Source organism: Oryza sativa, chromosome 6 (genome assembly GCF_034140825.1).
Source record: "Oryza sativa Japonica Group chromosome 6, ASM3414082v1".
NCBI classification, from domain to species: Eukaryota; Viridiplantae; Streptophyta; class Magnoliopsida; order Poales; family Poaceae; genus Oryza; species Oryza sativa.
In genome coordinates this window covers 22,785,253-22,802,179 of record NC_089040.1, presented here as the reverse complement: position 1 = coordinate 22,802,179, position 16,927 = coordinate 22,785,253, and the positions used below count along the sequence as shown (strand labels likewise).

Here is a 16,927-nt window from a genome sequence, read left to right as displayed (position 1 = left end):
ATTCTCTTCGAATTCAAATCCTTTGCAAAACCTAGTTATCCAAATCAAGTATTCAGATTAGACTTCTTTCTTTTTGTCATCGGGCCGAAACTCCATTCTTTCTTTCTTTTGGCCCAATCCCTTTTCTTTTATCTTCTATTTTCCTCCTCCTTCTTGGGCTGCAGGCCCAGCTAAGCCGAGCCGGCCCAAACCAGCCCACACCACCAGCCGAGCCGCCTCCTCCTCCTGGTGCGCGTGCCGTGCACGGCGCACGCCGCCGCCAACTCCTCTTCCGTCGCCGCTAAGCAAACGAAGCCGTCGCCGTGCCTTCCTCGTCTTCCTCCTCCGAACCGACCTTGCAAACCGACCATCGCCGCCTATAAATAGCCGGCAACCCCTCCCATTTTCTCCACACCAAGCCGAGCCCCGAGCTTCTCTCTTCTCTCTCTCTTCCAAATGCCGGCCATCGGCCGATCTCCCTCGTCGGAGCATTTCCGACCAAGCCCTCGCGCCACTACCTTCGCCTCGACGAGGCAAATCCATTCCCTAACCTTTCCCTTCCTCTTCCCCTCCGAATTAAGCCACCACCGCCGCCCCCTATACCGGCCGAAACCAAGCTCTTCTACTCGCCGTTCCGGCCAACTCCTCCCTCTCTCGGCCAGCCACCGACTTCCCCGGGTGCGCGTCGCTCGGGAACACGCTTGGCCACCGCCGTCGAAGCCGTTCCACCATCAGAGCACCGGCGCCCCACCTCCCTCCCTCTTCTCTGTTGCCGGCAAGAAAGAGAAGAAGAAAGGAACGGGAGGAAGAAGAAGGAGAAGAAAAAGAAAAAGAAAGACTGACAGGTGGGCCCCTGCACAGTGACTTTTCTCATTTTCTAGATTTAATACAAATCCTATTCTTTAGAAGCACATATCTCCTAAACCGTAGATCCGATTCCAGTGAAACTTGGACCTAAATTCATCTAAATTCAAACTCTTCATTTTGACATCAAATTTGCTATTTTAAGATTTTATTTGAATTTCCTTAATTTATTCAAATGCCATTTGAATAAATATTTGATTTAATCTTATAATTGAAATTACAATTTAAACTTATATGTGCTTTTCAAATATTTTCTTTTATTTCCAAAATGCCTGTTAGCCACTAAAAAGCCGCCGGTTGGAACTTTACGCCTTCCATGGGGACGTTTGCGCGGTCTACGGACCTCAACGTCGGACCGTTGGTTGTAGAGCCCGGCAAAAACCAAACCTAAGGTCGAAGTGCTGCTCCTGGCACCCCACGCCTTGATGCGTACAGCGGTCGGAGCTTCACTATCCCCTCGACCTCCATTGCACGCCGCACAGTTAGCTCTTGAGCTCTGTGTGATCCTAGCCGCTCTGCCGCCACTCACGGTTGTCGGAGTAACACTTCCGCCCCACTAAACCTGCACCCACCTCCTATTCTTCTAGCCGATATGTTGTCTATCGACACGGCTAGAAATGATACCAAACCTAGTCGTCATGCTGTCCAACTCTAGCGACGACTAGCAAACACCCAAAACCCTAGCCGATATTTATCCTACCTCGATATCGGCCTAAACAACTAAACCTTAGCCACTATTCTATCAAAGCCAACCTTAACCCATATTAGCCACATGCCTATTTAACCATATCAACTATCCAGTATATTTCCTATCGTCCAAACCACGAGAGCCTCCACATAAAATATAGAGCCTAGCCGAGATACTGTCCTACTCCACAGTCGACTCCCATATAACTAAACCCTAGCTATTATACTACCAAAACCTACCACTAGCAAATACTAACCCCATAATCCCTATACCCTATAAAAGAGATAGGTTATACCTTAAACCCTAGCCCTCTTAGTCGTTTATCGTTTTCTTATTATTTTATAGCTTTTATTGAATTTGGTTCTTCCTCTTTCTCAGTAAAGACTATTATCTTTTGGATGGCAACCTATGGTATTTCGAGAATCGTATAATCAGGTTGCCTATCTTGGATTCATTTGCGTTGGAGCAAGGCAAGTTATTATTCCTCCCCTTGAGCATAATTATCCTATATTCTATATCTCTATTCTATGCATTAGCCATTCATGATTTTGAATGCATAATCTGAACATATAGCAAACCAGTTATATGCTAGCTTTTGCTTAGCCCTGCCTAGTTAGATTGCATAAAACATAATGAACTTAGATTGGGACAGTACGCAAGATTTGGTTGATTTCCGGGTGGCTAGTACTGTCTCGGTCGATATAAGTTTACCAAGTACTTATGTCAAACGAACGAGTACGACCGCAGCTTCTAGAATGGGGACAGACCTAGATATTATGTTAATTAACAATGTGGTACCTCTGTACAGTGGTTCTTATGTAAGTCCTCGCGAAGGAGGCAAATATATGCCGCGAAGGGCAAATGTGATATTTACCGAGGCGCAGGTAAATATCTTGATTATCGCGCGATGTGTGTGTGAATTTATGAAAACCTGGTTGAGATGACATGGGGTCTCTCATCCAGTTCTCTCTAAAAACCCCGGGAACGCCAGAACTCCTCTCGCTGCTGATAACGTTACATTCAGAGCGCATGGGGATTAGAGTTCATGGAACAGGTGCCACAATTGTTAATAACCTAATACTGGGCCATGACTAAGCTAATGATTATTGGCAAGTCGTGGACTGCGGGTAAAGCGTACATCTACTGCAGTATGAATATCCTTGAATCTATTCGAATAGCCGTGCTCACGGATTGAGCATCGGGACTCATATGGTACTTTGGTTAGAAATATAATTCAAGATTTTCTTAAATACTGTTGCATATCAAGCATTTCAGGATTTCTACCTCTTTATTCTCAGCTTTCTGCAAGTAAACCTAGCTCTACACAGATATTACCATTTCATATATTCATTATTGGTTAATATAATAGCTTGCTGAGTACGTTGTACTCACCCTTGCTTCAACCCCTCTTTTTCAGAGTTTAATTGGAGTTTTTGCCGAAGCTGGGAGTTCAATCACATAAGTTAGTTCCCTTTAAACCTAATCTTCAAGTCTAGTGTAGTTAGATGGTTTAAGTCTATAGCAAAACATTAGGATTAAGTCATTCTATAGCTTCTGTTGTATTAGTTAGCCACAAACTTGTAAATGTCCTATTATTTTATAATATAAACCCCTTTGGAGCCTTATTCAAATGTATGCGATGAAGATCCAGATTGTTGAACCTGTATCAATCTACTGATCCAGGGCTTGATACAGTATAAACATGTCGGTTTCCGAATCATTAGTTTTGGGATCCGACACTATTGGTGCCGGCTTTTTATGAACTGGCATCAATGAGTGACTATTTGTGTCGGGTTTTATTTGTAGATCCATAGAAAGGTGAGGAAAACCTCATATGTGTCGGGGCTTTTATGTACCGACATCTATGATGACGTTTTCTATTAATTTTTTTTATTGTGATAATTGGTCCTGCCCTTTTTGTCCATGTTGCACATGCCCATATGATTCTAATTTGTCAGTGTGTACTACCAACCACATCACTTGCTATCAATCATCCTAGCCATTTAGCCAATTGTTACAACTTAGTTACTGTTGACACATGCTGTTGCTAAAGCTTACTAATTATACTCCTCTGCTCTGTGTTACACCTGCCCCTGCGTTTCTGAAATAAATATTATAGGATTTAAATTATATATACAATATAAATAAGCAATTTGAGGCACCATTTTTAATGCATAAAAATATAAGTATTTTCAGCCAATCATGTGCTTAAGATGAGAATCCAATTTTTTAAAAAATTTAACAAATGAGATGACTAAAAGAGATTATTTTTCCCTTAACTTTATTCTTACTTAAATATATTTAGAAACGAAGGGAGTACCTTAATTGGGACTAGATATGTTGAATCCCAAAAGTTGGCTAATTTTATGTTTAGTCAATTTTACTATATGAACTATTTATATATTTGTTTCCCCTGCCAAGACCATGACTTTTACACCCATGGACAAGAATAGTTGTAGCAATCATAAATGGGGCCAACTATTTTTTTTAATCAAACCTGATGATTGGATTGTCACGTGTGCAGTACGTAGGACCAAAACCACCCCATACTAGGATGGGTGTTGTATTTTGTCTAAATTAAATAGTTCAGTGGAGTAATTTGTCTGGTTTCATACTCGAGGGATAAATCGTATTTGCACGGTTAATCGGACTTAATCCATATAAATAAAAGAATTACACATTTACATGTGAGAAGATAAATAAATGCCTAGCCATTCTAATATGTGAGGGTGATATCTACCTTTTGCTCTATGAATAACCAAGGCAAATTATGCTAAAAACACATATACTACAACAAAATGGTCCCATTAAGACGTTTCTCTCTAGACGCTTTCAAACACGTCTCTGAATTTGGGATGAGGTAGCATATAAAGACGCTTCCTGAGAGCAAGTTCAATAGTATAGCCAACTACTAGCTCCAATTCATCTATAGCCAATCTAATAGCTCATTCATACAATAGTTACATACTACACTGTTAATACCTAGTCCCACCTGTCATAGACACACTGCGTCTTGGAGTCCATGCAACAGCTGGCAACAAATCTGTAGCCCGCTGCTCTTCTCTCTCCTGATTTATCTCCTTAAAATATGTTTGCAGCTGGCTTATAGCTTACTATTGTACCTGCTCTGAGACGGTTTACAAGTCGCCACAAAATTTCCAGGGTAAAGACACTTTATTGACGTCTTAGGCCCTGTTTCTTTCAGCTTGAGATTATTATAATCCAGACTATTGGGAGGAAGCTGAAAGAAACAGACAACTTATTGAAGTAGCTTATTATAATCTGAAGCTCAGCTTATTATAATCTGATAACCTCATTTAGGTGAGCTTTTTCCAGATTATTGGGTGAAAAATTACCCACCATGCCACCCACTCCCTCTTTAGACTTGCAAACCCAATAATTTAGGCTCTAATAATGTAGGAAAGAAACAATTAACCGCTTATTCTACTACAGATTATAACAATCTAGCTTATAGTAATCTGACTCAGTAATCTAAATTATAATAATCCCAAGCTGAAAGAAACAGGGCCTTAATCACCAAAGCAACGTTGTAGGTCCGAGAAGCCCAATTCCAACAATCCAAAGCCCACCTATTCGTTGTTGTTCGTTAATATTAATCCAAGCAGCCCAATACCGATCATTCTAATCAGTAGCCCTAGGTTAGAAGTCCTACCGTCTCCATCCCTGCGAGTCCCACTACGCCGCCGGCAGACGGTTAGGTGCGAGATGAAGCGATGGCGCACGGCCATGACCGTGATACGGTGGCTCCGATGTCAAGCATCCAAATCATTCGAAGATGCGGTAGTTGCGATACGGGCGGCGGCCGTGTGGCAACGCATCGATGGCAAACTGCCGTGATGCGGTGGCCGCGACGGCAAGTCGGCACTCATCCAGGTCACCGGGACGTGGGCAGGAGCTGCGTGTCCTTGAGCAGCGGCTGTGAAGTCGTGATGCACAACGATCTGTTGCTGCTCACTTAATTTGTCAGATGCGTAAAGGTATGGCTATCTTGAGTTCTTGACTGTACCAGTCCTGATACGTTGATGGACAAGTCATGTGTGAAACGATTATAGTCCTTATGATTCCGTCTGAATAACACAGGCAAATGAATTGGAATTCAGAATAAAAGGGTACATATTTCTATGAATATTTATTAGAATTTTTACGGCCTCTTTATCGCAGCTGTTTAAACTGTCTTTGATCGATTACAGAGCTCTTGTCAGGGCATTGCATTACTGAGATAAGCACTGCTAAACCTTAAGAAATTCATAATACGCTGAATCCATAATATCTTCTTAATTACAGGAGGAAAATTAGTTTATTGACGAAGGTTGAAGATATGTCTATCTTATGTTTAAACTTCCTCTGTTGGTTTCTGATGCATTAGATGGTACATCCAAGATAAAATGATGTAGATCTCTGTAGGAGAAAATATTGTAGTGTTATAGGGTGCTAGCACTCTAGGAATGCTGTACCCTCTTTGTTCAGAAAGATATTAATTGAAGTACTGTTAATCTTGCTCTGCAGAAATCTTAAATCTTATGAAGGGTTCGTTGCATAGAACCTTCGGTGAAGCCAGCGCCAATCCGAAATGCAGGTACATGACACTCATATCTTGGAAACTTTCTTTAATCTTTTCATACTTCTGCTAGTCACGCACTAGTGTATAACCTTGCTTATTTTGTCACATTTTTCAGAGATCATGTCGATTGAATTTGACTTGTTTTCCAAATAACTTATTTTGCAGCTGGAGATTATAAATGAAGATAATTGCAGTCAAGAAGAAAGGCGCAAAAGCAAGTATTAGTAGTGTACGGCTAGGAAATTTTTTGAAGTGTGTGCTTGATCGAATCACTAGAGAAAACTCAAGTATTAGCCAGATCAATTTTTTAGGAGATGATCTCCTTTTGTATACTGTAGCTGAGTTGTTAACGACAATTACTCTTAATATTTAATATAATTACTTTTCTTTAATTTGAGATGATACTGTTTGGTGGCATTTTTGGTATGTCTATGACAATGATGTGATGATCGATGTTGTTCAATGTGAACATTATCCAAATATAAGTGAAACCTATTAGGATATTAGTACAACTAATAAAATAAATAAATGTGTTTTGGTTTTTGTAAAGACACAAAAAGAGACGCATAAAGCGTTGTAAATACATGCTCAGGGCTTCTATGTAAAAACGTCTCTATGAGTGTTGAGACGATATATCAGCGTCTAATATTTTGTAGAGATGCTTTATTAAAGCATCTTAATAAATTTGAGACGGTGCCAAATAAGACGCCTATGCGACGCTTTGATAAAACGACTCTACATCCTATTAGAGACGGCCTAAGATGTCTCTAATAAGCAAATAAAGCGTCTCCGCAGGACTGTTTTGTTGTAGTATTTGCATAGTTAGAGAAATTATTGGTGACTCTTGTGGATGCCACACACCTTCGTGGAGATGATGTTGCGACGTTCCTTTCCTCATATGTGTCATAGGGCAAACACTCCGGATGAAAATCTGGTTTCGATTGTCACAGTGATGGTGACATTCAAGATATCGTAACCTTTTTCAAGGCATCGTGTTGGAGGTTCCCTTTTCGTGCAGTATCCTTATGGCGGTGTTCTCGTCGGATTAGGTTTGATTGGTGGTGGTAAGATCTAGACGAATGACTAATTTATAGCTCAATTAATCTTCAAAAATTTTCTTCTGCTTTGGTTCAATGCTAGTTCATCAGTGGTGATGGTAGAGAAATTCGATTGACAAAGGATTGACCGTTCGTTTCAGAGATTATACTTTTCTAGTTCGTGAAAGATGACTATATATAATTTATATAAGCCCTTGGTAGAAACAACTGGTAAGTATACTCTGGCCAAACATAGATGGAGATTTATGTCATTAGGATGGTACTTTTAAGAGTTTGTAATCAAGCTATAGTTTTGTAATATATCCACAGTTATCCATCCCGAACTCTATAATAATTGGTTGTAATTTCTTTGAAGTTAAGGCCAGAATGAAATTCATTATTAAAGAAAAAAAGTATGATCCAATGTTCCTGAAAATTTTGTTTCAGTTCCACATTTTCGTTATGACCGATTTATTTTCTAATTTTCAAATATATACTTTGTTCCTAGTTAACATTGTCATTTACTCATCTTAATTAGTCGTAGTACAGTCTCTCATCCTGGTACGAGCTCGTCCGGTCATTCGGCCAATTGTTCGATAGTCGATACTACCTCAGTTTGACTCTCAACGAAATGGACAATACTGTCAATATTCAGAGATGATAGTTCCTTTAATTAAGCGTCTGCGTCTTATCATCAACTGCTAACGACAGGTGCGTTGGAGGACCATATCCACCGTAATTCTACCCTCCCCATCCAATCCATCCATCCCTCTCCTACAGACTACAGTAGACAAGACGTCCACTGGCAGGTGACAAGGCATCCACATCAGGTGCCAGTGGATGACATGTGCACGTACGTATGCGGGCAACCCTTTTTACCGAGTTTATAGAAACAAATTAACTTATTTTGAGACAGACAGAGTACACCGCAGTGCTCCTGTGCTATCATTCATATTAATCTGCACGATCTGTCGCTGAAAACACCAACCGGCCGGCAAGGCAGAGCACCACGTAGACCATGTAGCCACAATGCCACCATGCGCTACAGCAGATTACACGATGTCGGTTCGATTCACTTCGGGGAACACATTTGCCCGCTCGGCTGCATCTACGTAATTACACCTCACGTAAAAACAAATAATTTTTAGCTATGTCTGAATACTTAGTCAGAAATTGTTTTCGGATCGGAGTAGAGCTTCTAGAAGCGCTTACATTACTCACGGTATGTGCTACGTGGCTGAAGCTTTCTAGCTGCAACATGTTGTATCTATATATAGGTGCTACACGATGCTCTGCTGGCTCGAAAACTGCTAGTAGATCTCATCTGTCCAAAAAAAAAAATGTTGACATTCGAAATTTTCAAAAATACAATAAGTAATTCATCCATTTTCCTACCCCAACTAATCACAAAATCTCTTGTTTTGTTTCAGATTGTCATAGTTTTTTTCAAGATGTTATAATCTACTACTTATAAATAATTGCTTTGGGACGTGTAGATAGTACTCCCTCCTTACAAAAATCTAAGATCTATTTCTTTTTCATCAAAACCAAGAAGCAATTAACTCACTCACCATGTGGCAAAACCAACGAACATGCAACCAATAAGTACTAGAATAGCTTTTTGGTTTTCGATCAACAATTTAATTTAGCACATGGTGACTGCAAATAGGACTCAGATTTTTACAGAAACCAACGAATGAAATAGTTCTCAGATTTTTTGAAGGAGGGAGTAACACACTGACGCCGCGCCAAATTAATTAACACGTGCCTTGGCGTTGGCGATGCCCGTACGTGTGGCAGAATGATGGATGCAGTTGGCGGTCAGTCTCATCGGGTGCCGGCGAATCTGTCGCCGTATGCATCTCTCTTTCTTTCAGCGTGCGTCGTTATACACGCTGACAAAGACGTTTCTGTCGTGCATGACTGGATGCGACTCGTATCATGATGTGCTGGGCCTTGGACATTATCGATCGATCGATTTGTTTGTGATCTGCTGGGATTGCTACATTTATATCCTGTAAACTCATGGAGTAGATTTGATTTGGTAATTTTGACAGTACGAATTACCCCTCGACCTATCCAGAACAGTTTGTCCTACGTGACGTACGCGTGGCAACAAATCAACATTTTCTTTTAAAAAGATAGTGGGACCCACCTATCATACTCTCTCACCTCCTCTTTATCCTCTTCCCCTCACTTTCTCAGGCGTCGACAGGCACAGGGTGGTCGAGCGGCGTGCGGTCGGCACGGGACGTGGAGACGGAACGTCAGTTGGCGGAGGTGGAGAAGGCTAGGAGGGAGTGGGTGGCGTGGAGGTGCTGGTGGTGCGGGTGAAGCCTCGCCGACGCCTCCGGCTGATGCGGTGTCAGGATCACGTGGCTGGAGTAGAGGAGCGGCAATGGCGGCGGTGAGGCTTGCCTCGCTAGTGTCCGCATCACCTCCAGGGGAAGAGAGGAAGAGGGGCGGCAACGGATGACGCCCGCCTCGTCGTATCCTGCACGGCAAGTACCTGCGCGACTGGTTACCCCTCCCAGCTGCGCCCGCCGTCGCTCACCATCAACCGGAGCTACCTAGCTGCGCCCGTCGCTCGCCACCAACCGGAGCCACCTAGCCACGCCCCCTCCACGGCGCTCCCACCGTTGTCTGGAGCCCAGCCATCGGTTCCCCCTCCTTGCCGCGCCCGCCGCTGCTCGCCATCGCCGGAGCCACCAAGCTCCGTCCTCCGCCTCCACGTCTCATGCTACTGCCCATCGCCCGGCCCTGCGCGCCTTGCACCCGAGAGATAGGAAGAGGGGAAGAGGAGGTATGACATATAGGTCCCATCATTATTTTAAAAGAAAATGCTGACTGGATTGTCATACGTATGTTACATAGGACAAAACCGCTCTAGATTGAGTCGATGTGGGTAATTCGTTCGGTTAAAAGTTTATGGTGAACAATATTTGGTTCTTAGGTTCATAGAGGTAATTCGGTTAACCACGATAGTCAGAGGGTAATTTGTAATTTTTTCATATATATATAATAGGGATATATTTGCAGAAACCGGACATGACATGTGATGCACTCGTAAGAACTTAGCATGCAAAATGGAAGTGAAAAAGTGTAGGTACTAGTGCTACGTATATGCATGCATCCTGTCGTGTGATGAAGCTGTCGAGGAACAGTGATCTAATTTGTCAGGCCGATTCACACGCTGCGTCGTCGTCCTCGTCGATCTGTTACGTACGTTTCAGTGACCGACTCGTCCTGCTCGCGTACGTGAAGCAGACCGCGCGCCGTCCTGTAAACCGGATCAAATTAAAGCCGCGATGCGGCCGGGCGGCGAATGGTTGGGTGACACATGAGCAGTTCGATCCGATCCATATGCATGGCTCGTTCTCATCGATCCCATGATGTAACAACGATATGAGCATGTGATCTATATACTATATATTTAGTTAGTGTAATCTCAGAAGCAGAGAAAACATGATTGTTATGGAGATTTTCAATCGACGATATGTCTTTGTGGTGGTGTTTGAATCTCCTAAAGATAAAGATAAGATAAATATTAAGTGTTTCGCGTAAAACGAGGTGGTAATAACGTGCGATTAATTAAATTTTAATTATTATAAACTTGAAAAATTGATTAATCTGATATTTTAGAACAACTTTCATATAGAAAGTTTTCGCACAAAACGCACCGTTTAGCAGTTTGAAAAGCGTGCCACAAGTATCAAAAGTTTATCCAACTTTTGTTGGAGAAAAGAACAGAGCCACGTAGTTGTCGAATGAGTCTTAACATTTCTTCTTGGAATAAGTTCATCTGAGGTCCCTTATCTTTACGTCGCATCCGATTTTCGTCCTTAAACCCAAAACCAGATACAACCGGTCCATGAACTGTCAAAACCGGTGCAAACGAAGTCCCTCGGCGGTTTTGGCTGACGTGGCGTCTACGTGGCTGGTTTGACTAGGTCTTTGTCCCATGTGGCATTCACGTGACGCTTACGTGACAATTCTATCCAAAAATAATAATGATAACCATGGGTCCACATGTCAGTTACACAAAAAAAAAATTTAAAAATGGTGGGACTCACGTGGGTCCTGCATGTCAGCCTCACTCCTCCCTTCTCTCTCTTCTTTCCCATCCTCACTCCTCTCTTCTTCCCTCTCCTCTCTCTCTCTTCTTCCCGAGGAGCGGACAGGCGAGTGGAGGGCGGAGCAGGCGAGTGAGGCGGGCTGTCTGAGCTCCAGATGCGGTGGCTCGGCATGCGCCGCAGCAGGGATCCTCAAGATGGTGGACAACGACGCAGGCGACGGGAGCCTCGACCGGGAGAGAGGAGGTGGCGGCGGGGTGGCCTTGGCCTTGGGCGCTAGGACGGGTGCCTTGGTGGACTTGGTGGATGGCGCGATGGCCGGAGGCAAGGTGGTGGGCGCCGTGGGAAGGGCCGGGGTGGCAGGGGTGATCGGCGCGGCAGTGGGTGCAGTGGTAGTAGGCACAGCGGCAGGCGCGGGCGTCTTCTTGGAGGAGACCGGCGGCGTGGTGGTCGGCGCCGCCGCGGGGTCGTACACCACCACCGCGGCCATCGAACTCCATCTCCTTCTCGAGCGTGGTGGCGATGGAGGGCCCACGAGGAAGAGCGGATCGGGGATGCAGATCCTGGCCGGCCATGCGAGGTGGATAGGCTAGGGGGCGAGCGTCAAGGAGAGGCAGGAAGCGGCGATACGAGGCACGGAGAAGGGACGACAAGCTCTAGGTCCCGGTGCGGAGCCCGCACTCGTGCTCCTCTTCAATGCCTTCGCCGTCAGCGTCCTCTCCGTCTAGGCGGCAGAACTCGGCGGCGACCTCCTCTTCTACCTCCTCCTCCTCCAGCCACCTCCGCCGCCGCCACTCCGCTCCCCTCCACTCCGCTCTGCCCCGCCACTCTGCCGGCATGCTTCGGCCACCATCATCGTTGGAGGCGTCAGGGACTGGGACGACAACAACAGCAACGGCAATGGCTATGAAGCGGCGCCGCGGCGCGATGAGGAAGAAGAGGGAGAGCCGAGTGGGGAGAGGGAATGACATGTGGAGCCTATGTGGGCCCCACCATATTTTTTTTTTGTGTGTGTGGCTGACATGTGGGCCCATGGTTTTTATTATTTTTCTAAGATATAATTACCACGTAAGCGTCACGTCAATATTACGTGGGACAGAGACCTAGTCAAACCAGCCACGTAGGCACCACGTCAGCCAAAATCGCCTTCCAAACCGCCGAGGGACCTCGTTTGTACCGGTTTTAATAGTTTAGGGACCGGTTGTATCTGATTTTGGGGTTCAAGGACGAAAATCAGATTCGGTATAAAATTAAGGGACCTCAGATGAACTTATTCCTTTCTTCTTTAATTATTAAGAAATGGAAAAAGTACACCGAAGGTCCCTCAACTTGTCATCGAGTTACAAAATCATCTCCCAACCACAAAACCAGATACCGGACATCTCTCAACTAACAAAACCGTTCGCTTTAGGCCCTTTGATGGTTTTGACCCCAGTTTCCGACGTGGCGGCTGAGTCAGCATGGGACTCACATATCAGTTTGGCCACGTCAGCCTTCTCTCTCTAACCTCTTCTCTGCTTCCTCATCTCTATCACTCTTCTTCTCCTCTCTGTGACTTGGGCAGGCCGGCCGACGGGTCACGCCACGCACGACGGCGACGCTGGCGGCGCGCGAGACGGGCGGGTGTGCTACGAGGAGGGAGGGGACGAGGCCCATGAGGCGCCGGCGGGGGAGGCGAAGCGTCGAGCCCGGGGGCAGACCATGGCGAGGCGACAAGCTCGACCTCGGCGACGGCCATGCGGTCGACAACGGCCAGGAAGGACCCCAGCACGGCATCACCAGCGCCGCGGCGTCGAGCTCCACTCTGCGCGCGACGACGCGGGAGTAGAGCCGGCCCAGCTCCACCCTCAGCTCCCGTGGTTCCGCCGCCAGCCACGGCCACAGCGCCACCTCCGCAAGCACCACCCGCGGCGGGGCTAGGGGCTCGTGCTCCTCTGGCTCTCTCTAGTGTCGAATTGACTCGAACCAGAGCGAGATCGAAGATGATGTGCTACCATTCCGCCGTGCCAGAGTTGTTCCACGACAAAAGCGACGTGTGTAGCGATGGCATCCCCGGCGCCAGCTGCAGCGTCTCCTGCCACTCCGGCCATCCTGCACATGCTTTGCTTGTGACGTACCAGGAATCACGACAAGTTGGCAATTTCAATTCACGTCTACATATATATCAGTCCTAATTGTTGATTGTTTCTCTGATTATCCATTGTCAGATTGAGCGGCGGTGGGCGAGCTCCTACTTGCCGAGGCAACGCTCGCCCTCATCCAGGTCCTCAGTGTGCGCCTCACTGGCCGGCCACCGTGCCCCACCACGATGCGCCGGTACAGGCTGCTCCACCACACGTGGCTCTCCGCTTGTAGTCCACCGTCGGTACAACAACGCGGACGACGCCATGTCGGGGTTCATCGACCCACGCTGCCGTCGCCGTGACTGCGGACGACGTCGCCCTCGGCACGCGTGGGCGGCGGTGCCGTCGCGGCCGTGGACGTCGGACGCCAGCCGGTGAGCTATCTGATGTAGTTCATTCCGCCGCCGAGGATGCCGAGGTCGACGTCGACGTCGTCCGCGGCCACGGCGGCGGCGACGCGGGTCGACGAACCCTGACTCGGTGTCGTCCGCCGCCGCCCGGCGCGCCGCTCCTCCGCCGTCGGCAGTCGCTCCTCCGCCGCCCGCGCGCTTCGCCTCCCCCGCCGCCGCAGCTCTTCACCCCGTCAGCACCTCGTGGGCCTCGTCCCCTCCCTCCTCGTAGCGCACCCGCCCGTCTCGCGCGACGCCAGCGTCGCCGTCGTGCATGGCGTGACCCGTCGGCCGGCCTGCCCAAGTCGCAAAGGAGAAGAAGAGTGATAGAGATGAGGAAGGGAGAGAGGGGAAGGGGAGAGAGAGAGAGGAGGCTGACGTGGCCACGCTGACATGTGGGGCCCACGTGGGTCCCACGCTGACTCAGCTGCCACGTCGGATAAAACCGGGATCAAAACTACCAAAGGATCTAAAGCGAACAATTTTGTTAGTTGAGGGACGTCCGGTATCTGGTTTTACGGTAGGGGGATGATTTTGTAACTCAATGACAAGTTGAGGGACCTTCGGTGTACTTTTTCCTTAAGAAATCGGCCGAGGCCCATACGTGTATCACGAGTCTTACTTGGGCTGCATCTATAGATGGGGAAGGAATAAGCCCACTTTAACTCCCTTAAATATAGTTCCAATCTAATTTTTATCCGTGAATCGTATACCGGATATATTGAAACCGGTATAATCTGGCTCCCTCAACGGTTTCGCCGGCAGTTGGCAAAACCGGTGCCTAACATCACCACCAAAGACCCTCATGTCAGCCATCTCAACAACCCTATTATAACCAATTGTGAACTATATCGGCTTCTTCCCACCCTTGAAAGCAAGTCATGTCTCGATCAACCACACGAAGGATTCCTCGCTCTCGTCGGTCATGAGGGGGCAAACCGAACACGATAAACCTGCCTATGATGGGCAAACTCTTCTGATCCCCTAAGAGGATATCCCCCTACATGGATCGTCGTTCGCTGCCCTTTGAGATTCGTGCGTATGATTCCACACCCAGTATGTATTCTACTGTATTTAGTTGTTATAATTTTTTCCCACCACATGTATACGTACTATTCCATCAACTCAACCGGGCCCACCTATGTACGTTCACAGATTATTCAATCAATTTTGATACTGTACTTCTTTTATTTACTCTCTCTCCCCATCTGGATACATGCCGAACTCTCTGGATTCTTGTCGCGACCGGGAAAATTTCCTTTTCCCGAACGCTAGTGTATTAATCCCCGTCCCAGGAAAAGCCGGGGTACACCACACAAACATGATATAAAAGACACATCTTTATTATATCGATAATATTTACATTATTACAAAGGCGCTTCAGGCCTGACAATCAAAAATAAACAGCAGCGGACTAGCGGGCCTACGGCTCCATCTTCACAGGCGCTCAACTGGGGTATAAGCCAAGACTCCACCTAAGACATCTTCTCCAAAGCTTCTCTTACTGAAGAGGGGAAAGATTGAGCAAGAATGAGTACAACCACAGTACTCAGCAAGCCACACCGGCGGATGCATAATTAATGCAAGGGGGGTACAAGGGAATAATAATAGGGATTAAGTTTTGCAGTAAACAGCATTTAAAAGTCGCTTGGTTGCCCAAAGCCATTTTGTAAAGACGATTCTAGAGCTACATAGTATTATTAATCAAGGCCGTGAACCTTCACGAACCTGCCTTAACCCAAGGCCTACGATGATTCGGACCGAACTGGCAACCCGACCTGGGTCCCAGCTCGTCCCAAGCCAACCCAGGCCAACCATTCCATATTTTAGTTGTTGAGCCAATTTTAAGAATTAGAACACTGACTTGGGTACATTGCTCGGCTTGCCCATATCCGAGGGCTCGGCTATTCGAATAGATTTACTCTGATCAGAGGTGTACATCTTTACCCACAAGACACATCTTCCTCACGTGTTACCACGTGCCACATACCACCACGGTATACGGACGGAAGACGTGACATAGTTCCCAACCCATCCTAACCATAAACAAGAGTACCGACCCAATCCCACCTGCGGCCGGGATACCCGGGACAGGCAGGCAGAACTGAGCCCCTAGCAGCAGGGCACCAACCCTCTGCCGTACGACATCTCGACTACCGGGCCGCAGCCCGTGTAGCCTTCATTTGCCCTGGAGAATGTCCATCGACGCCCGACTTCATCCATCTCCAATCCGTGTACTTTTGTTTATGACTAGACTGAGCCACAAACTAAGCCTTACCCATTAGACATGTGGAAGTACGGTAGTGCTTTGCAACAGAGGCCCGAGCTTAATCCTTATAGTGGCCGGGGTGCTACTTCCCACAACTGGCATGCACCCAAACCCCACCGAAAACAGGTTTTAGGGGTTTTGAAAGAGGAAGAGAGGTGTGTGTCCAATTCCACCATAAACCAACAATTCCATAGTGTCCAAATGATATGAGAATTCCCAAAGTCTAAAGTTATAAAACCACCTAATGTTACCTAATTAAATTGCGAAGCATCTACCTAAAATTGTACTAGTGGTACTATAAATAGAGTACCCACTAGTTGGGGTTTTATTTTCCTAGGGTGAACAAGGTAATAATATCAATAACAATAATATTAAGGTCATAACAAAGGTAAATAGGCATGGCTAAATAAAACAGTGATAACGCGGGAATTTAAACAAAGCGATAATGCAATAATTTAAATCAAAATAATTTTATAAACTGGGATTCAATATGCTCAAGGATGATGTGACTTGCCTTGCTCGCTTTCCCAAACGCCGGCTTCAACTTCCACGAAGAGCGGATCTTCCGAAGCTGCAGCGTCTACACGACCAACGGAAAAGAAAAGGGCTTTTACTCTAATAAACTCCATACAACAACCGAAACAAAGCACAAAAATGGATTCTTGACTTCTTAAGGAAAAATTAGAGACTTGAACGGTCCAATTCCGAGTTCAAATGGTCAAGATATGGCCATTTGAAGTTTATATGCTCTTTAAATGGATATTTGCGAATTTCTTCATTTAAATTTTAAATTAAAAATCGGATTATTGCGTCAGCCGAGGGGCGGGCGCGCGGACCGGGTCCACGGGAGGTGGGGCCCACGCGTCAGCCGCTCGGTCCACGGTGGACCGGGCGCACGCGGCTGGCGGCGGTCGGCGCCGTGG

The 16,927-nt window shown here is 46.3% G+C and overlaps 1 protein-coding gene and 2 long non-coding RNA genes across 3 annotated transcripts; 2 read left to right on the top strand and 1 right to left on the bottom strand.

Annotated features, from left to right (window-relative positions):
* The first annotated feature begins 390 nt into the window (after positions 1 to 390).
* LOC136357112 (uncharacterized) lies at positions 391 to 3,455 on the top strand. Its single transcript, XR_010742192.1, has 3 exons — positions 391 to 824; positions 1,910 to 2,001; positions 2,949 to 3,455. It is a non-coding gene; the product is annotated as an uncharacterized lncRNA (long non-coding RNA).
* A 1,715-nt stretch (positions 3,456 to 5,170) lies between these two features.
* On the top strand, positions 5,171 to 6,510 carry LOC107281173 (uncharacterized). Its single transcript, XR_003243080.2, has 3 exons — positions 5,171 to 5,529; positions 6,059 to 6,128; positions 6,279 to 6,510. It is a non-coding gene; the product is annotated as an uncharacterized lncRNA (long non-coding RNA).
* A 2,907-nt stretch (positions 6,511 to 9,417) lies between these two features.
* Positions 9,418 to 11,713, bottom strand: LOC107281293 (lysine-rich arabinogalactan protein 19). Its single transcript, XM_066311751.1, has 2 exons — positions 11,224 to 11,713; positions 9,418 to 9,644 (listed from the first exon to the last, which is right to left on the bottom strand). Exons 1-2 carry the CDS (start codon positions 11,711 to 11,713, stop codon positions 9,418 to 9,420), a joined length of 717 nt encoding a protein of 238 aa, XP_066167848.1.
* Between the last annotated feature and the right edge of the window lie 5,214 nt (positions 11,714 to 16,927).

What these genes read in the sequence shown, in the direction of transcription:
- LOC107281293 (XM_066311751.1), bottom strand. Translation starts at nt 11,713, where the DNA reads ATGGCCGCGGTGGTGGTGTACGACCCCGCGGCGGCGCCGACCACCACG. An exon ending in GGCTGACATGCAGGACCCAC is followed by an intron (nt 9,645 to 11,223) that starts GTGAGTCCCACC and finishes CTTGCCGTGCAG; the next exon opens with GATACGACGAGGCGGGCGTC.